At 36.6% G+C, this 22,126-nt stretch overlaps 3 protein-coding genes across 3 annotated transcripts; 1 reads left to right on the top strand and 2 right to left on the bottom strand.

Moving 5' to 3' along the window:
- The first annotated feature begins 1,808 nt into the window (after positions 1-1,808).
- On the top strand, positions 1,809-3,841 carry LOC103932586. The gene is made up of 6 exons (XM_009342218.3): positions 1,809-1,971; positions 2,468-2,508; positions 2,606-2,709; positions 2,804-2,958; positions 3,115-3,196; positions 3,373-3,841. Exons 2-6 carry the CDS (start codon positions 2,469-2,471, stop codon positions 3,484-3,486), a joined length of 495 nt encoding a protein of 164 aa, XP_009340493.1. The 5' UTR covers positions 1,809-1,971; position 2,468; the 3' UTR covers positions 3,487-3,841.
- Positions 3,842-4,598: 757 nt separating this feature from the next.
- LOC103932585 (transportin-1-like) lies at positions 4,599-17,303 on the bottom strand. The gene is made up of 29 exons (XM_009342215.3): positions 16,953-17,303; positions 16,130-16,417; positions 15,324-15,413; positions 15,009-15,086; positions 14,840-14,920; positions 14,543-14,593; positions 14,101-14,186; positions 13,226-13,292; positions 13,067-13,123; positions 12,946-12,975; positions 12,798-12,857; positions 12,522-12,635; positions 11,706-11,819; positions 11,006-11,104; positions 9,986-10,111; positions 9,821-9,895; positions 9,635-9,706; positions 9,448-9,558; positions 8,906-8,989; positions 7,887-7,994; positions 7,446-7,547; positions 7,157-7,219; positions 7,002-7,076; positions 6,384-6,455; positions 6,178-6,302; positions 5,859-5,910; positions 5,698-5,766; positions 5,552-5,611; positions 4,599-5,343 (listed from the first exon to the last, which is right to left on the bottom strand). Exons 1-29 carry the CDS (start codon positions 17,136-17,138, stop codon positions 5,287-5,289), a joined length of 2,652 nt encoding a protein of 883 aa, XP_009340490.2. The 5' UTR covers positions 17,139-17,303; the 3' UTR covers positions 4,599-5,286.
- Positions 17,304-19,351: 2,048 nt separating this feature from the next.
- LOC103932584 (dnaJ homolog subfamily C member 17-like) lies at positions 19,352-20,769 on the bottom strand. Its single transcript, XM_048573821.1, is given in 6 exon segments — positions 19,352-19,372; positions 19,820-20,002; positions 20,097-20,114; positions 20,116-20,205; positions 20,207-20,580; positions 20,583-20,769. Coding segments are annotated over 6 exon segments (873 nt in total).
- Positions 20,770-22,126: the final 1,357 nt, after the last annotated feature.

The following is a 22,126-nucleotide window of genomic DNA, read 5'->3' as shown; positions in this document are numbered from 1 at the left end:
TCTTCTCGAGTCTCTCCCAGTGTGGAACCCCCACCACCACCAAGCACCACAGCTGCGACAAAGTTTGCGTGTTGAATTTCACATCGACGGCATCTCCCTATAACTTAGGAGCTTGGTTCAGATCGGGCGATTCCGGAGGCCTTGCCATCGAAGTTAGTCTAAAGCGATTCCTATCCTATTGACTTATTACATGTCAAAATTTGCTTCAAATTTGTGATTTAATATAATTGGGCTTTAGAAAAATTCATGATTTTGTCTAATCCAATTGAATGATTAGAAAAATTTTCATTAAATTTCTGGGTTCCTGGGGGGTTTTGAATCGTGATGTTGAGAGAGCTTGGTTGCTTTAATTGCTAATGAAATTAGCTTCTAAACGTTCATAATTTTCCTTTTTTATGTTCGTTCTATATTTTCTTTGAGTTCAGATATATATATATATATATATATATATATATATATACACATACATATATATATATATATATATATATATATATATAAATAAAGAAGGCATAAAAAAACTGGACATTTTTATGAGATCTGGGTATCACATCCCGGCCCGAGCGGGACTACTTTCCGGGTTCAACTCCACCGTAGCATGATATTGTCCGCTTTGAGCCCCCAGCACACCCTCACGGTTTTGTTTTTGGAAACTCACGCAAAAGCATTCCTAGGATGGGTGACCCACTGGGAAGTTCTTGTGTGAGTTCCTAAAAACAAAACTGTGAGAGTGTGTTGGGGACCCAAAACGGACAATATCGTGCTACGATGGAGTCAGGTCCGGAAAGTGGTCCCGCCTGGGTCGAGATGTGACAATTTGGTATCAGAGCCTAACCCTGACCGTGGTGTGCCGACGAGGACGTCGGGCCCCTAAAGGGGGTGGATTGTGACATCCCACATCATCCATAGGTGTGATCCTTATATGTATATTCACATCTCTACCTAGCTCGAGACCTTTTGGGAGTTCACTGACATCGCGTTCCATTGGAACTCCGAAGTTAAGCGAGTATGCTCTCATATGAGTTCCCAGAAACAAAACCGTGAGGGTGTGCTGGGGACTCAAAACGGACAATATCGTGCCACGGTGAAGTCAGACCCGGAAAGTGGTCCCGTCCAGATCAGAATGTGACACTGGGTCTCCATGGGTGAAAAGTGAAAAATTACATGTGAATTTTCGACTTCCGATTATTTATTTATTTGGCTATGATACGGGTACGCAAACATATTGTTGATCTTTGACTTCCGATTTATTTGGGTATGATTGACCGCGAAATATATTGTTATTACATGTGAATTTCAAAAGTAGGCATAAAAAACTAAATATTTGTTTTAAGTCTGGGGTTCTCTCTATTTAATTGTTGTAATTAAGTTTATTTTCAGCGGTATGCTTTTCTAGCAGTGTTTGTAGCTGTGTATCAGCGCATGCGCCATCTATATTCTCGTATCTACCAAAGCAACATTCCCCCAAAGTTAGTTTTTAGCAAACTTAATTTCAAATTAAATTGTACACGAAATTTCACCCACTAATGCTATTTATCAAAAATTTCAAACCAAACTATTCACTAATGGTTTGTTTGCAAGTGATTTGAAATGACTAAAATGGTTTTTAGAGAAAATAATTTTAGGTTCCAAAAGTACTTGAAGTGTTTCGTGCTAAAAGTATTAGTTATGTATTTTTTTTTGAAACACTTCAATATTTTTTTTAAATTAACTTGCAGTTTTACTAACGTTTAGTTCTAAAAATATTTTATCTAAAAATGCTTTTCATTATTTAAAAGCACTTATTAACGAGTCCTAAATTTGATGTCCTATTTACTCATCAACTAGTTACAACGCCGCGCATTGGCAGAAGGAGAAACAAAACGGTGGCAGTCCGATTGTCCGTCATTTTCTGATATCGTCCTTCTCTATCTATACAACTAACGACAGTGTGCGCGCGCGCGCGCGAACCAGAGCGACCGGGTCGAGCAGGTAAGCACCACCTCTTCTCTCTCACTTAGGTAGAGCAAAACGGTGCGTTTCGGGTGCTATCTTACTAGGGTTCTCTCAGTAGGAGGCTTTCTGTGTACTTCGCGAATTTATTGTGAAATTCAAATTTTAATTGCCAGAAACCAATTTTTGATTGAAGATTTGGTGACATTTTAGATTTTGTTAGGTACAGTAGCTTCCTGTTTTTCTTTACCTAAAAATTCTACATTTGAAAGAAAATTGAGTATTTGGGGATGGGGTGGCTAAGAATTTGCTATAAGATTAAATTTGAATAGATAAAGAAGAATCCCAATTGAAAATTTGTTTGGGGGTTGTTTTGTTTTTAATTATTTTGGGTTGTGGGTTTTTCATGTGTTGTTGATGGTAGATTTTAGGACTCAAATTGCGTGATTGTGTGTGTAAGCAAGCACTGCTGCCATTGGTATATGGATGTGAGTTTGTGTTTTGTTTCTCATAATTTGTTTCAAATTTGACCTAGGATGGCGGCTGTTTCGCAGTCGGTGGCAAGCTTCTGTTCAGGTTACTATCCCTGGACTCTTATTGTTTCTTTTGGGTGGTACATGGTTGGAAATTCTACTGAATCTACATTTTCCGTTCTTTATCTGCCACATTACAGGTTTGGTTCGTCGTTCCAGTCACGCTAAACTACCGTTTGGAATCAGACAGTGTAATGGGGTCAAAATCAATAACTGCAATTATGTTTCAGTAACTTCCAGAAGGGTACTTTTTTCTTCTTTTTGTTATGGAATTTATGCTCTCTGTCCAATTATCTTGCGGATGCTTGCATATTGAGGATAGAGCTTTGTTATCGCAGATTGTTAGAGGAGGAAGAGGGATTCAGTATTTGCCTGCACGTCGTGTAGGCACCATATGCGCTGCATCTGTGGGAGGGGACCATAGTCGATTGAGAATTGATGACGATTCACCTCAGGAGCCCTACTTTTTAAGTCTTGTCAAAGAAGCAGTGTGGTACTTCCTTCCCCTGTTAGATCATAGATTTGTCAATTGCCTTTGATAACTAGGACCACAAATTGGTGGTCTTGCATATGTACTATTATCATATGTGATAAACAAAACATTGCAATTATCGTTAATTGATTGGGGATGTTTTTCTACTTCCTTTAGGGGGTTGAGATTGTTATTCGTCTTTCTGGTTGAGCAGCCTAGTCAGCTGAAGTACATCGAATGGCCAGGCTTCCGTAGCACGGTATGCACAAAACAAAACTACACTTGAAAGGTGTAGAATTTTGAATCCTACGTTGTGACTTTGCAATGTTTTAAAGTCAACCAGTGCATACTTATTTCTCCATCTTTCATCGAATTCAAAAGTGATAACAATTCCTGGTAGTTCAAATCTGAGGTTGTTTTATTCATTTTGTGCAGCTTAAGACTGCTACACTTACACTAGTTCTTGTGGCGCTACTCATCGTGGCACTTTCATCAACAGACTCGGCCCTCAGCTATTTGTTGGCTTTAATTCTCAGGCGAACCCCCTGATCACCAGAAGTACGACCAATTATCAATACCAGAATTATGACTGAGCTCATCTGTTGGAGATGCTACATTGCACATTCCATGGAACATCGCCCCTTTGGTGTGTTGCTATCGAAACAACACACCAAATTATGTGAGTGCCGTTTTAGCATAATCTGCACATTATCATAGTGTACCCTGTTCTTTTCACAATTAGAGATACCTATCAAACAAGATAGACCTTCACTATTGTTTTATTTATGCTTGCGTCTAGTAGGCAATGAGGGTCAAAATGCTGGTAATTGAATCATTATAAGCTAATTTTGTTGGTGAAAACCCGAACGAGCAATTTCAACCAGCCGATGACCTATTTGGTTTAGTGGTTTATTTCTCTTTTTTTCTCTTCTTTTGTTTCAGGGATCATCATCTATCCTCACAATTTATGTTCTTTATTGGTTTTGAATTGGAGCTCCCTCCAGAGTTAGCTAGGTTTTTACTTGGGCGACAAGTATTGATAGATTTACATGTTCTCTACTTTCCAGTTATTGCATTCATCGTCTATATTTTTGGAGCTACTAGTCGCATAATGGACCATGGATTAGTCTTCCTCAAAAAGAAAAGAAAAAATGAAAATCAAAAGACTTTATGAAGTCCTTAATGATAAAGTGCTTTTGTAATCCACGTTCGTCTTAAATTTCTTGACTAAACATCGTCAAAAACACTTTTAATGCTTTTAGTTTAGATATGGCACTTCCAAACAGGTCCAACCTAAATTGCTTGTTCCTTGCTTCCAATGCTTTCATGAGCACTTACGCCATAGGTGCTTTCATTAGAAACAAGTTGAATTTTTATTACAAATTAAAGTGTTTTTGACCTAGATGTTTTGAAGTTGTGAAATAGATCTCTTTCATGATCCAAAAGGTGCTTCTCAAGACAGTGCTTTACCTGACCCTGAAATTGTGACCATAGACAGTGTTATAAAAGCAATTTCCACACGAGTTCTAGTATGCGCTTCGCCAAAATTTGCATAAAAACCATAACCTAGACTCTTGCCAGTCGATGCATTTTACCTTGCAACTCAAACGAGGAATCTCCATCCAAAAACCTTGCTGCTATTACAAGACGTAAAATTTAGATGAAACAAATAACACACTCAAATCAATTCGCAAGGCAAACCTGTTACAGAACATTTTAGCGTTCGGCCGTTTCAAATATCACAGCTGCTTAACACAGCAAGAATAAACTGCGTTCCGTCCTCAAATATAAAGTTTACAGCTTTCTGAACAATATACGAAACAATGGAAAACTTTAATGCAAAATTCTAATAGCTAAATGGTAGCCGCCTACCCCCCGCGGGCGGTACCAAATCTGCGGGAATCACCGACACAAACCCTAACCTCCAGAATTGTGCAAAACTCTAAATCTAACACGTAAAATCTATTGATCCAAGACGGGAACAAGATACTTCTTGCCTCTCTTTAAATACAAGACAACAAGAACAAACACACCTTCAGCACTGTACACCATATTGTCCGAAGCCTATGCAGATTCATTTGTCCAGCCATGCGCTGTACAGACCAATTCCAGGCTAACTTCAAGCTTTCATTTGAGTCAACAACAAAACTTTCCCAAAAATTATGGGACTGAAAATTTGGACCTGGCTTGTAAAAATCCTGACCACAATGCAATGGTGATGCACAAAATCAACAGTTTGGACGCAATACAGAGCTCTTGTGAGATCTGATAAGAGGAGAGAGCCAGGCGGTACAATACATCAGCTATGCGTACAGTACTACACTTGGTATATTTTTGAAAGCTTTTCCCTCACTGGTGGCTCCAGGCAGACATACACTGGTCCCATGCTCCGCCATTCACAAGCATCTGATGGATTATATATTTGAAACAAATAATCAAAATGTGTTGGGCTTATTCTGCATCATCTATCTCAAAATGAAAATTTTCACTCCCACTATGAAACTAAAATATTTTTGGCGAGGTTTCATATTGTTTGTGTTTATTAAATTTCCACGAAAAATAAAAAATAAGTAAATAACAATTCAATTTCATAATCTCAAAAAGCAACACTAACCTGCTTATAACCATGCAACACCTGGTGAACTTCATTATGAAGCTCCTCGCTCTTTATTTCCTATACAACATAACAAATCACAACTTTGAGCTTGTGCAAAAACACAAACACTTATACATCTAAGATGAGAATAGTAAGATTCTTACATGCCAACTTGCAATAGCATTGCAAAGATAAATGAGTGAATTCAATGCTCCGGATGGATTGGTTCTAACCTGAAAAATTAACGAAATCCAAGCTAAAGTGTAAATAGAAATTCATGTGGCGCATACATGGAAAAGAAAAATCGAGAAAAGCAGATGCATACCAAAGCACAAAGACCTCGGAAGGCATCCTCCTTTTCTATATCATCACGTATCCTGTTACAAACACTTTTGCATGTCAGAAGCAGACCATTGTTATGACATAATACTTGAGTCACTGCCACATTTTCAAAGAAAAGTGGACAATATAGTTTCTCAAGCATTCATCTTGTCTCTTAACTTCAATATGAGAAAGTATATTGTCCATTGCCCAATCGTCAAACTGGACAATACACATTACTTATAATACTGTATTACTACAACTGGTGCTGCGCTACTTGAGTGCTGTGATTAATATGCCAGATGTAGATATATAGAACTTACATTGACAAAGCAATGCACCATCGTTGCATGAAATGCTCCATATGGGGAGCCACAAGCTCTGGACAGACCCACGCAATCCTCCCAAGGGTGATAGCACTGTTTTCAATTAGTGACTTGTTCAGCTCCTGCTCAGCATCAAGAGATTCAATTATAAGATGGCACATCCTCCATGGTACATATTGCAATTATAATGGAAAAGAAATCACCTCTGCGTGCTGAAGGATTTGAACTAAGCAAGAAATAACTGTCATAACAATTGGAGAAATTTCTTGACGAACCTGAAATTCAAAGAAACATAAGAAACCAACCCGACTATACGAACAGACAAATGCATGTGTATGTGTGTGTGTGTTGATAACAAAAGTTTGCTAAGAACTTCAAACCATGGTGTTTGTGCACAGAATCAGCTTGCTTATATTTAGAAAAGAATACAGAATTTAATAAAATCCCCACCGTCTATCATTACATCTAGAAAAATTAACTACCAGCGTGAGTTAACATACAGCACTATTACGTAGAGCTCTCTCTGCTTGTCTAAAGTAGATATATACACAAAGCTGAAAAAGTTCTGTGCCAGTTTACCAAAGCATGGGAATATGATGGCAGACGCCATGACCTCCCATAGATGAGATAACATTATGCACTTATAATGATCATCTAAAAAGAGTGCAATCAACCACAAATTTTCAAGTCATTAAATTGCAAAAAATCTCAGCTGAAGCTTTACAATCTAAATCTAATATCTACCCAACATCATGGCATGACCATACAACCAGATTTTAATGTGGTATTGGGAATACTCCAGTATGAATGGAAATGTTTACCTTAACTGCTAACTCTCCAATGGCCCAACATGCATTGTTTGCAACTGAAACAGTTTCTTGCAGCTTAGGAGTATTCTGTACCACAATATATCAATTAATCATGAGTCATGACTACCATGAGCAATAGTAATAATCATCGGATAATTTTTATATACCAGTTGCTTGGCTGCGATATCAAGAAATTCTGGCAAACGAGGTTGCAAATGAACTGGGCATACCTACTCAAATCATAGACAGCATGGTTAGGCATTAAAAAATACATTCACAGATAAATTAACAGCTATTCGTATCTTCCACTACAGTAGCCTTGCAGCCTTACATTATTTAGTAGTTTCCTCCTTGGGGAAGTTACTAGACCTAAGTTCTCAAATTATGCACACCGATGCGGCAGAAACCCAACCTGAAGAAATTAAAAATCATTGGGTAGATATATTCTCAACTTACTCTTGCAAGATCCCCAAGTAGTGCAAATCCACTCTGTCGGACATCTGAAGCCTCATCCGTGCAACATTGCAAAAGCAGGTCCCTCAAATTGCTTTGTGAAACCTGGAGCAGAGCAAATGAGAAAACATGAAAATCCATTTCTATATGCAAGCTATATTGTAATTGAACAATGGAACAGGCTAAAACATTAAAAGGGGAAGCAATATGGACTATTGAATAAGAGTGGATCCATGTAATTTTCAAAGGAGATGCTGCACTAGTTTTGAAACACTATAGAGAGGTCGATGCACAAACCCTGGGAATACATTCGGCAAATTCCTTTCTAGGAACCGAATATATAAAATTCTGAAAAGAAAGAATTCAGGCAGAGAACCTTAATAATGAAAAATACCATTATCCCATATTTATTCTTGATAAAGAAACTTGGAGAAAGAAGAATACCAAACTCTCTATCCCACTGCCAAGACCTTCCGCAAGTCCAGAAAGCAGATCAAGAGAGCAAACAATAAATTCTTTATCATACAGGACCCCGGAGGGTACAGGATTGACCTGCAAAAGAAGTCCAAAACATTTTCTCATGTGAACTTGCAAGCTGAACCACCAATGTACATATTTTTCATGAATCAAGCATTTCGTGTAGAAATATATTAAAGGCACCTGAGGGACTACATACAAACTTTAAAAAATAGTGAGACATTTACAAGCATCAAAGACATCTATCTAAGGACCTTTAGTGTAGCAAGTGTTTTGAGTTAGCATAACCTGATACTTACTAGGGTTTGATAAAGGTTTTGCTTCGAGCCTTTCTCATTTTTAAAAGTTTATGTTTCCTACCACCACCTAAAGGAAAAGAAAATAAAAAACCACTTAAAATAGAGATACCAAAGGTGGCGCATACAGAATGTAGTGAGACTTGGGAACATTTGGGGCTTCCACAGTTTCCAGACAGACATATTGAGGTAATCGTGTATAAATTGATTTCTCTGAATGCTCAAATAAAGTTATGAATCACAGGATAAATATTATGCCTTTTGATGTCACATATGCATGACGAGCTGTTTAGGAATGTTGATTTCTCCAATTTCAAGAGATACAAATTAAGCTATGACTTGAAAGCAAGAACGCTATTACTCCCCCCTTTGAAAACATTAAGAGGCAGTCAAGATAAAATTTTTAATAGAACATCGTATTATGGTGTGTATATGTAACCCTACAATATATGAGACATTCCACATAGCCATCTTTTTCAAACTAGGAAAGGAACACATTAAGATGGATGACAATACTTAGATGGCCTAGAAGTCACTTGTAGAAAGCACATGGTAGAACTAAACAGATATATTGTCAGCCTAGTAAAAGAAACAGAAGTTATCTACATAAGAAAACAGCCAGATATTTAATTAGTGAAAGGCTCATTCTTATCACGTAATTCACGTACAATCAAAAGATCAGGAATGAACCTTTGCAAGTTGTTGGGACTGGATGATGCTTATGCATCTCTGAAATACAGGTTCAGCAAACTGAGAGAACCCGGCACCCAATGCCTGTAAATAAGTAAACAAATCAAGCTTTGTACCCACTAGATATAACACTTAATATTATTTTTCAAATCAATGTTACTTCAGGCTGTTAGCTCATAGAGTACTCATTATTAAAATGAGAAAAATTAATATCTATTGGACTTACATGTCACATGTACAAAAGACAATAACAAGAGTAACAATAAAATGCACTTCAGTTACTTCCCAGGCAGATAATGTTCCTAAAAAGTTATTATTCATGGCAATGACATTTTAAACAAGTCGTCCCTAATCATATTCTCTATCCAAACTTCGTGATTCCATCTACTAATCAGTAACCACTAATAAAGAGTAATACAAATTACTTTTCTTTCATTGTGCCTTACATATATACACATGTAGTGGGTTAAATTACACCTAAAGAAAGAACGGAATAAAAAAAGCAAACAATCAAAAGACAACTGAGAAACAACGATATGTACCTGTGATATAGAAGTAAAGCACTCTAGCAATGGAAACAGATCCTTATCTGAATTTGAAAGTTGTTGCCACTTTGCAATTAATGGTGGCATCAGAATTTCAAGATAAGTGGGCTGCAAAGCAATACTACGGTCAATTGGCACAATCATTCGCATTTGATAAACTTAATAACTCATCATTCAAAAATACCTGATTCAACTCTCCACCAACAGCATCTGCTAGAGTTCCAATAGCATCGTATACAATTCTGAGGTTCCTCCTCTGAATGACAATATGGAAATGTTATATATAATCAACTAAAGAATGGGAAAAATCAGTGTTTAATCTCTAAACATCCAAATTGTAGAAACTCTATGGTACAGGTCAGGAAGAAACCTGATATTTCCCAAAAGCACACATAAGGTGTTGTAAAATCATTTCCAAACGCGGTGCCAACTCTTCTGCTGCCTCCTGCAGGTTATAAATAATCATTACTTAAAACCAGATAAGTAATAGCTAAACAACATTATTGGAAGAACTGGACTACATTTATATAAGAACCTCTTCTAGAGTTGCAAAAGCAGAGCATGCGGCCTCTTGCACCCGCTTGTTATTATCTAGTATTCTTCTTAATAGACCCACAAGAACTTTGTCAAATTGCTCATAACCTTTTTGATGTCCAGCACTCTGAGACAGGAAAAAATGGGTAAATGCCAAATTGCAAGTACAATATCTATAATTAAGCAAAAACCATATGATTCATAAATATCAATGTTTCAAAAGGCAAAGGCAAAGCCAAGGCGTTTCATGGATACCCTCACCTAGGCGAAAGCCTCAAGGCGATAGTTTCACGGTACCTAAAATTATTTTAATACACTATATATATATATAAGCCAAATATTAGTTTACTATGATTTTATGATGTGAATTCAAGAAGTAGTAGTAAAGGTCAAATATTTGATTGCTTGGCATTGATTGCTTGATGGTTTTACAAAGTCTATATAGATATATATATATAGACTTTGTAAAACCATCAAGCAATCAATGCCAAGCAATCAAATATTTGACCTTTATTACTACTTCTTGAATTCACGTCATAAAATCATAGTAAACTAATAGAAACTAAGTTAGAAACATAAAATTAGCATGAATTTTATAATAAAAATAATGAAAAAAATAGAAAACCTGCCCAAAACGGCATTGTTTTGCGTTTGGGCTGTTTTTAAAAAAAAGAAATTTTGATGCCCAGGTCACCTAGGCACCTAAGGCGATAGCCTATGCATTTGGGCTAGTCTATAGCCCATTCCCACTGGGCAAAGTCGTTTTCTTCATAGCCCCGCCCCATAACCGCCTAGGTTAGTCTTAAAACTAGTTTTTTTAAAAAACTGATATATATTCAGAAAAAGAGAGAATTTTAAACATAAAAAATTCAAGTACGAATTAGTGGAATAAATTTCAATGCATGAAAATCTGCAAAGGAAAACATGTGCTCTCCAGATTTCCTTTTTCAAATTACTAGAAATAGCAAAACTGAGTGATATACCAGAACAAGAAAGTTAAAGCATAGGTATATTTACATACCTGAACAATGAACTTGCTGAAACGAGAAAGTGTCCAACAAGAAATACTCCTTATAAGTGGAAACTTATCGTCTAAAAGGGGGATTAAAAATGCAACAATCTGCAATGGAAATCAATTTGCACTTGAGCAGTTCAGTAATCAAGAACGTGTACACAGAGCAATATAATAGAACATACAGCTTTAGTTTCTTCTTATTTGGGTAAACGTACAGCTTGCATATTTGTGGAAATGTTTTCTCATACTAGACAGTTTTCAAATTGTCAACCTGAACAATTGATAGGGGAGATTATTATTTAAAAATGTAGTCCAAATTCAGTGCGGCACCGAGAATGCAATATAGTAGGCATATCTAGAAAGAGAGCATTGATCTACATCTACATATATAAAAAATAAAGATGACAACTCTTTTGAAATTTTAAAATGCTTTAAGCATGGAAAACAGATAAGCAGGTGTGACTTGAAACTAATCTTCTCCAGGAAAAGTGGTAAAAGGAAGCCAATGGACAGCAAGCACACAAATGAAGAAAATCTCAAAAGCAATGACAAAAGAATAGGACAATCCGCTTCAAATCTTTAAATAAAACTTTTGTTTTTATTGGGTGTATTTATAAGTGAAATTCTCGTGTTGATTGAAGCTTATGGTAATAAACATTTAATTCTCTTCTAAATAAGGAAAAAAAATCAGGCCAGATGATATTACCTCATTCAAATGAGGATAAAGACCACTGATGCAACCTTCAGCTATGGCGCCAAGAGCCAAAACAGCAGCTTCCCTTCCTTTCCAGGTTTCATCATCACTGGTGGCCAACTTGGCCTGCAAATGTTTGAGATGTTACAACATGTATTTAAACAGTAGTATTCATTAGAAAAGTGAGAACAATTTTAGCTACCCCTTGTTCAAAACCTTACAAGGCAATTAATCTTACTATTATATTGACCTTTATCCAATCGTAAGATTCTACTAACTAACTAAATCTACTTCATTTCCATTTGATGAAAAGCAGGTCCAGATAGCCCTATTCTATACATGTCTATTTTCCAATATTATAAGGCAAGGCCAACCCATACAGCAATAGAGAAGCTGTACAACTACAATTCATTCTTGTTGCAAGTTGGCAATCTATTTGAATATCTTCTTCAACTTACTTAATCATCACCTGCCCAAATACAACACAAGTCCTGCCAGTGCATTTCACATAACAGAAACTTGAAGCATAATTTTCAAATTACTTCACGAAGAGATTACGGAGAAAAATAAACATGAACATGCATGTATGAGCTAAGAAAACCAAAAGATTACTGGAACCTGCATTTTTCGGAGGGGAACTGAGTAACTTTCCAATTTAAAGATTTGTGTAATCCTCTAATGAAGAGAACCATCCAAGTTATTTTCTAAATCATCCAATTCTTTAAGAAAAAAATGGGAGGTTGAAAAAATAAAATTCTTTTTATAGGAAAAATAGAATAAAATCTTCACAAGTAATTATTTTACTTTAACGCCAAACAAATCACTAACCTGAACAAAGGGCATCAGCGTTGGGAGAATCTCATCGCCAAACACATTTGACAGGATATCGAGAGCTGCTGCACTGCATTTGCGTAAATTCCATATACCAACAATATTATCATCCTGTCATTATCCAAAATCATGTCATTTAAAAGATTTTCTACATGCTGCCCTCATACTTAAACCCAACATCAAGTAGAAAATTTTGAGTACTATTTAATGGAGTCCAAGTAATCTAACAAACAATTTTAATAAGAAACAGCAAATACTGGTGTGTAAAATTACATCATCTTCCCCGTTCTCAGATCCATGAAGGCGTGACGAATGAAACCGAGGTTTGATATCCTGCAGTGCAAATATCAGCTCCATAAATCAAGGGTGCAACTTAAGATACAAAAAAATCATAAAACAATCAAAATACGTCTGTATGAACCTGATCACGGTCTGGGACAGATCCATCTTCCTGCAACAATGAAGTATTGCCAAATAAATATCAAACTACAACAAATGCCAATCCAAAATCACCCAAAAACATAAATTAACCCAGAAATAACCTCAGCATCAGCAAGGGACTCATCATCATCAGAATAAACCATGTTTGATAACAAAATCTGCAGAAGTTGTACCAGGTGTGTTAAAAAATCATTCCAAAGACTCCATAGTAAGTATGGTTTATCAAAATTTGATAAAGTTCAACAAACTATTAGCTCTACCGGAATTAGGCGTGGCAAAAACTCTCTTAAGTTCTCAGACGGTAACTGAGCTTCACAATATGCAGACCTGTGTCAAACCACTGAATGTCAAATGAAAATAATATACAATAACATAGGTTGAGTACATGCCAACCACAAGAAGAGATCTTTCAAGTAATAATAACAATATATAAGCAAGAAAAGTATCTCCAGGATTCACGAAAAACGAGAAACAGATAAAGCTATGGAATCCAAAAAACGCTATTTTACATATAAGGTAGTCATATCATGCTCTTCCATCATCACTCATCATCACTCATGGAATTTCATCTCCGATCTGAAATGTGGTATTTTTACAAACATCAAACGTCACTCTTGTTCCTTGTCAAAAAACTACCTCCTTAGCTCACCAACCACAATAGCCCACCACATTCGATTCTCCACCACCCATACTATTTCTCACCACTACCTCAGCCTAGTATTGATATTAACAATTAGCAAGTTATGCGGAAGAAGCTTAGATAGAGGGAGTATAGAGGCATATAACTTGGTGTGTGAATGAATAGATACTAATTACTAAGTTGATGCTTGAAACCTAGTGTATATTGGTATGGTAATGACATCAATGTCATGCAAATGATCGAAATGTTGTCAATTCTAAAAGTAACTCTTATTTCTTGGGAGCAGAATATTAGAGACAGCAAAAGGCTGACACATACATTAAGACTAAATAGAAAGTAGAATTATAAGAGAAGTGAAAAGGCTATGAAACGTACATCAAGACTAAACAAAACCTAATGAACTGACCCTCGTAACCAAACCAACTTTTTCACTCAATTTATGAAAACCAATGAATCATAAGCTAATGCTGAAAATATTCAATTAAGAGAGAGTACCAAAATTCACAGGCTTCAAGAGCGACTTCTTCCTCAGTGTCGTTGTTGACTTGCAGCATGTATTCAATTACATTCCTCAAATGTGGCTGCAGTACCAGGTAAGAGTCACTTCAAAGTATGATAAGGACAATGGATGACAATAAGAAAACCATGATCAGAGAAATATGAGAAAAAGATCAAAAGTAAGGTTATATATGTGTGTATGTGTTGTGATGTGTTTGTGTGCATATTTACACACACATATATATGCACACACACATGTATATACATATACACCAACCCAAAATATTACAGATAGAAGTATAAAGTAAGATGCCTGATAGAATGCATACCGGATTAATACAATTTTGTTCCATATTATACACAACATATGCATGTAGCACAGACATAATGGAAATAACACAAACTAGGGCAAGACTATAATGACAGAGCAATATGTCACCTCCAAGAATGCCGGACGTACTTCAATTAGCTGCACAAATGCTGCACTAACCTGTTGAACAGAGAAAACGAAAGCAGATGAGAACAAAGACAAATTATGAAAGCAACATTGTAAAGCCATTATAGTAGCGTTATTTGATTGTAAGACTGAATAGCAAGCAAATTAAATCGTAAATGGAAGTTAACTTTGAAGGAAAATTTTTTGATCTGAAATGTGGAACTGCTAATTCAACTTCCATGCAGTACCTTTAGCTTCAGAATTAACCCAAATAAGATAAATCGATGCTTATGCACTCACCAATTTCCTCACTTCTGAAGACGGGTCATTAGCAAGGATAAACAAACCTTGAAGATACTGATCCATGGATGCATGCAAAGCCTGAAATCAAAAAGAACACATAGCTTCTACCACCCCCAATCATCAGAAAAAGGTTGAAAAGGTACCAAGAGATTTGAGATATACTTACAGCTGGCAACAACATAATGTATTGATTTACAGAACCCAAGGAAAGCTTTCTAAGCGATGCATGTGGTGATTGGAAAAACTGTGTAAAGGGAAGGCAGGTTGAGCCAACCAGACCAAAAGAAAAAAAAAAGATTATCAGTAAAAGTTCATCTATAATATAAGTTCAGTGAGAAAGTGGGAGGGGAGGCAGAAAGTATTAACTTTAAAGTCCTTTGCGACCAAACCTTTCAGTGGTATGCGGTCAAATGCTAGAAAATTCATTTATAAGGAATAAAAACCACAAAGTTCTAACACAATATAGCAATCTTAATTTTACCTTAAGTAATCTCGGAAGGAATACGTTGATGGGACGTTCAGGCAATCCAGGTACATCTGAATCAAGCACTTGAGGTATATCCTCACATATCTGTAATACATCACAACATCGATGTCATAAACATAAATAGGTTCTGATTGTGCCATCACTATTAAGAGCTGCAGTTAGGAGCTACTATAGTTGTTACAATATCCGTTCTTGTTAGACGCTATCAGAAGGTGATACCAAAATAACATAAATGGTCTCTATAAAGAACTTCATTGAATTTAATCTGATAAGGGGTGAAGATAAAAAACAGAGGGTTTGATGCACACAAAAGCTAGAGCACAGAGTCTTTTCAAACCACTGACAATAAGAAAGGATACTCTTTCATACCAGAAACAATTAGCCCTTTGTAGACTTAGAGCAGGGTCCTATTGAAACCTATTCTCCCAGCATGAGATGATTCAAGATAATAGAACCTCTTTATAGGGAAAAGATAATAGCATTACAGCACTTAAATTACTGCATGACTTTGTTTAAGTTAATAGCACTTCTTGCAAGAAAGGCCAATTGACAAACAAAAAGCTGCACCTGGCAGAATCTTTTTTTCCTCAAACAGAAAGCTACAAATGTATCAAGATATGCATACAAGCAACTAGCTGGAAAACATTTGCTTATCCTTCACCCAAAATTCTTGATCAATCATGAACCCATAGGTATAGTTGATCACAGCAGAACAATGAGAAAAAAACACTAATGTATCTCCACAATAAAGGAACTGTGGGGAAATATGCATGGGAAATGAATGTAATCATCGCGTTTACCTTGGATAATGTGTCCATAGCACCTTCCATGTGATTTAGGTCATTACTGTCTAAACAACTTACAAGAGCTTGCAATAGTTCAGGCCACCCCAAAATTCCCCCTAGCTGAACAACAACGCTTATTATGGTCCCAACTGTAGACCTGATGTGTCGGTCTGCTACTCCTAAGCAAGGCAATAATTCCAATTTTATATATTGCTGGTATGCAGGAGCCATGGAAGTATAAGCATTTTTAAGATTATTCTTCAAAAGCAATCCCGCCGCCTGTCTAACCTCCACTGATTTACCCTGTCCATAATTTACCAAATTTAAAGTTCCGTCAGCACATAGAAACTGAAAACTGTCTTGCTATGTTAACCAACAACCATAAACATGAAATCACATTTTCTTCACAACACATGTTACCACGCAACAGGATTGTAAACTATCTGACTATTTGATCACAGCAAACAGTTTCTACATAAACAAGGATTTGTGGACAAACATCTGAAGTTTCCAAGACTTTTCTGGTCTTGCCAGCTTAAAACCACTGTCGAAACCAAGAGAACAGAAACCAAATGCAATCAGAACAATCCGAATTGCGAAGCAAACATTCTAACCCTAATGTTCAGCACCCATAACTTCCATCTGACCAAAACCCGCAATTCCCCGATAATCTCGAAAAACGACTATCGATTTCTAAGTATGCAATCCAATCAGACACAATATCCATCCAAATCAAATCAAACCAAATTAAAATTGAAAACATACTAACACAAACCCTACTGATTCAAATTGGAAATGAATACATAATTGCGGGGAAGTGGAGGGAGGGGGAGCATACATCCGCACGTGTGAGAATGAACGCAAGGTAGTTATTGAAATCGGGGAACTGAGAGTAGTGTTGGAGCTGCTGCCAAATCTGAGACTTGTCAGCGGAGGAAGCCGAATGCGAAATCTGCTGCTCCAGCAGCCCGCAGATCGCCGCGAATCCTTCTTCCTTGGGATGCCACGGGGCGGTCGCCGCCATTTAAATAAAGAGAGAAGGCTTTGGTTTTCTGCAACCTGGAATTTCGAAGCGCACGCAGGCTCTGGGGGTTTGAGCAGAGAGAAGAAGAAAATGGGATTTTAGGACAGCTTGGAGGGGTTTTGGTGGGCGGAGGCGAGGCAAAGGACGATGATCTCTGTTCAAGTAATAATACATTAAATTATCATATAATTATTTAATCATTTTCTTTTGAGTTCCCTGTTTTCTTCCTTTCTTATGAAGAAACGTTCTTTTCTACGTCGTTTTTAACTTTTCACTTGCACACATTTTATTGTTTTCGTTTAATTTGTTTAATTTAATGGTTATAAATAAAAATAAGTATGTAAAAAGTTAAAAATAGTGCGTAAAAATTATATTTTTATTACTCATCTTGTTCCGAGAAAATTTAAATTAAATAGCAAGCTGTGATTGCTCACATCTCAATGCATTTTTTCACTTGTGAATTATTCTTGAAGAAAATATACCATCTAATTCTTGAGTCTTCACAAGTGGCTTGTAAGTAACTCAGTAATTTAAGACCACCACTCATGCACTCGAGGTCTTGTGTTTGAATCTCCCTCCCATAATTTATCAAAATTTAGTGTAAATTATTTCATCCTTTGTAAAAAAAAAATTATCGTGAGTCGTCAAACATCTTCGCTCGAAAAGCTGGTAAATGGTTCGCTTCCATGACAACGTGTTTGAAAGAAATCTCTTGAAAGGAGTTATATGCTAGCTTGCTTGAGAAACACAATGTCAAATGCTTACTTTTAAGAGAAAAACATTCTATCAGAATAGTAGTACCAAATCCAGTCCACTTAGGCCTAGTAGTAATACTACTTGTGCTCCTCCCGTAAAATTACAATTTGCGACAATAAGCACAATCAATGATTCCGTAGTTAAAGATGCATGAAAAAACGAGTAAAGAGCTCGTAATTCAACTGATTAAGAGCATTGACCCTTACAGCAGAGTTTTTGAGTTCTATTTGTCCTCCCACATATCACTATCGTTTTGATAAACATAATAAGAAAATAGAAAGGTCCAAATCTTTTTCCTTGAGAAGGGTTAGAATTTTCAGAATCATGCTTTTTAAATTATCGTAATTCTCTAATATGACTTTTTGATTTTGCAACAATTATGAATGAATGAAGTTCCAATGTTTTTGTGGAGGTGTTAAACCTAAAGAGAGTAGAATCCACATAGTTACATGCCAAGCACCACCAACTCTCAGACACCTGTCCTTCAATCATCAGGACATAAATGTAATCGTATTAAGCAATGACTTTTCCCACAAAATATAAAGCATTCAACTCTGCTTAACGAACAAGGAATATATAGTGGCGGAGGATTAACAGTGAAAAGTACAACTGCCAATCATTTGGTCTAACGACACTTAATCTTCACGTTATTTGAGGAGGTTCTGAATGCAAATCTCATAGTGTTGAATATAAATGAAAAACAGTGAAACAAATGGAAACCAAAGTGAACCATGAATTGATACAATACAAAGTGTACAATGATTTGTGAAATGGCACAACATGAAACCTCAAACTCTGTTGAAGTGAGTCAAAAGGTCATATCTCCGATTATTAACCCCACACCCAATTCACAATGGCGACAGAAATAATTCCGTCCTAACCTTGAGAATGTAGAATGTTAGTATACAAGCACAAACTTCAACGCTAGTCCCAAGCTCTCAGTAACTAATGTGATTTATTACAACGGCAGCACACCAGTTAATACACTTCTCTTGCACAATCTTGAGACTTGAGGACTCCCCACGACTTCCCCGCAAATCCAAGAATTATAGTATATTAGCCTGTAGACATGTAAGAGTTCCCTATTTGAAAGTTTTCACAAATAGATTTTGGTTAAGAGAAATGCAGGCCCAAACAACCGGTTTCAAATGCCTTGAGCAACCTTTGCTCCAATCATAGGGGGAATGATAAGCTTTCCCTTGCCACGTGGTACGTGGATCCGTAGGCAAAAGTATATTGCTCCTATATATATATGATTAGAAATTGCTTGTCATGCACCTTAAAAAATGTATTTGGAAAGCATAACTTATTTTCGGAGAATAAAGTAACGAAAATAGAAACCGGGCTCAAACTAGAAGATATATGAGTTAATGGAAATTATAGGTGGTTCTTACCATTTGCAAGATCATGAACCTTGTAGTGCTTTTGGGATCATCACACTTTCATGCTTATGAATACTATTTTTGCTTCTGCCCAGCCTACATTAGAGAAACAAGACACAAAGACTGAGAACTGATGTAATAGAAAGTGCAGGTCACGATTTAGAAATAATAAATCAAATATAAAACCGCTGTCAGAGAAGTGAGCATCTGCAACTTTATTGTCCTTTTAACACTACAACTACATGCAGTATAACAGCCCGTGAATGATCCAGTTAATTCACATATATTCTGCTTCAAATTGATAGATGCAAAATTATATAACAAAAACATCTAATAACAAAAATACAACAGCAGTGACAGTACAATCAAAAGATAAGAGAGGTAACTTTTCTTTTCGACAAGTAAAGAAAAGAGGTTATATCCAAGCTTTTGGATGCACGTTCTTAATGTCACATTAACATGGCAAGTGACATTTTATTAAGTCTCATCATGATAATAGCAATCTTTAGATTAGGTATAAAGAAAAGTTGACCCGAGTCAAACCTTTTTGAGTTTCTGCAAAACAGAATCTTCAAACGATTGATATCCAGCCCCAACCAAATGGTTAAGTCGATCAGGTTCCTCAGGCCTCTGAACTGGTGGAGCATCAGTCACTGAAACTGATTTAAGAGGTATAACCAGCAATGGATTAGAAAGATCACCTAACAGAGTTCCTGTTGCAGCAACCTACAAATAGTAAACCCATCATAAGTAACTAGCGCATTAAGAAAATAAACATTCAAATTAAAAAGGACAAATAAAAAAATCGTAGCATACTCACAGCTGCATCTTTAGTCGTCCATCACAACAAGAGCCGAACCTTTCTTCTTCTTGCCCCTGATGACAATATCTTCAACCTCACCGAACACCGAGAACAAACCTCTCAACCTCTTCTGCCGTATAGCCTTCACCAACATTTTCCCACGAAACTTTAAGCATCTTCTCCTCATCCAACCCCATCTTTGCACCACCCACATTTCCGTTGCCAACTCCAACAGTCTCTTTCTTGGGAGCAGAATCAGTTGCCGCCCCTTTCTTTGCATGCTCCTTACGTATTCTCTCAATCTCTTCTTTAAGCTTCCTAGAGATTCTCTCCTCTTCTGCTCTATCTCTGGCAGCCGCATCTAAAGCAAAGGCAGATCGTTCTCTTGCTTCAAGATCAGAGACCATCCTTTGTCGCTTGGAATCGCGTTCCAAATGGCGGCGCTGCTGGTCTCTCTTAACTCTGAGTAAATCATCAAACAGTTTCCTGGCCTTCTCATCTTGAGTATCTCATAGGATGACATGAGACTCTGGAAGTTGGCCGGGGCATCAGGATCATCGGGCCTCTTGTCAGGGTGCAACACCAAAGCCTTCGCTCGATATGCCTTTTTAATATCATTCTCTGTAAGCTTGGAGCCTTCCTCGCTGGAAGGTAAACCAAGAACCTTATAGTGATCAACGTCGACATCCATATCTAAACCCTAAAATCACAGTATTCTGTTAGGGTAAGAAAAGACAGCAATCAGTAAATTTGTCATTATAATTCATAAAAATAAAAAATAAATTAGAAAAATTTACACCGACGGAATTGGGGTTTTTGCACTAAACCCTAATATATTATATATAAGGAACTAGAAGAACAGTTTCCAGCACAAGGCAATTGGATCAAAAATCGAGGTCAAACAAGTAAAAGCGACGGCATGAAAAACCACAGAAAATGTACAGAAAATTTCAGAAGCAGCAATTTCTTTCAAACACTTAGTTCAGAACTTTACCTTTACCGAACGCAGTTTCGAATTGGAAATCGGATCGCTCTCCTCCAACCTCTTGCCTTCAATTGTTGAAATCCCCAATTTTACTTTCAGCTAGAAAATCCAAACCCTAATTTGCCTTTTCCCTCTCAGTTCAATTGCGCGTGTCGTGACTCGTGAGTGCGTAATGAACGTGTGAAGTTCTTGCTTTTAATCTGAGCCGCCCATCAAGAGTGTATCTGTGTAAGGCGTGACGGAATGAATTTGAGCCATGAATTATGTAATGAACCGGATCGATTTGGGATTTTGATTCGTCCGGTTCTTGGCTTTGCCACTAGAAAGTTGAAAATTGACGGGTTATACGACGTCTTTATTAGAGAGATGCAGTATATAATTTTCTATCTTTCGGTGGATATGAATAATTTATATTTGTGATTGTAGAGCTTTTTCGCCCAAAAAAAAAAGTGATTTTAAGACATTTTGCATCTTCTAATATACTTTTCAAATATAAAACTATTTTCTTTTCTCGTATCTAACACGTCTCAACTCTCAATCTTTCTTACGAACTTTATAGTCTCACACCCTTCACCAACACTTTTAATTATCGTTTTCTCTTTGAGTTTATTGATGGATTTGCATACAATGGTCGAGTTTGAGGCTTGAATTGAAGTGATGATGAGACATACTCAAACCAAATAAAAATGATAGGACTAAACTAAATTTAACCGAGAATGACTATTTTATTAAGTTTGGTTTTTTACCTTGGGGTGAAATTGTGTAGAGCATCCAAGTGTCATTAGTATGGAATTCTCACAAAATAAAAACAATTTTTATCATCAATGATTTTTGAAATTGACCTAAATTCTCATTTTGGTTTCTCAATTTCAAGATCCATCATTGACGTCCTTGAAATTGTTCCTCGGAAATTAATTTGTTGTTATGTTAAGATTCCATTAGGTATACTGACATGGTACACATATGGGGTTTACAAGTCCAATAATACGATGGCAAATGGAATCTTAAAAATTATTTCTCTCAAATGATTTAAAGTTCTAAGTTTATAAAAAGAAGTAAAAGA

This window comes from the organism of the source record quoted next, unplaced genomic scaffold, assembly GCF_019419815.1.
Source record: "Pyrus x bretschneideri cultivar Hongxiangsu unplaced genomic scaffold, Pyrus_bretschneideri_v1 Contig7, whole genome shotgun sequence".
Taxonomy (NCBI): Eukaryota; Viridiplantae; Streptophyta; class Magnoliopsida; order Rosales; family Rosaceae; genus Pyrus; species Pyrus x bretschneideri.
Note: the sequence above shows the minus strand (reverse complement) of the source record. Positions and strands in the feature narration are given on the sequence as shown.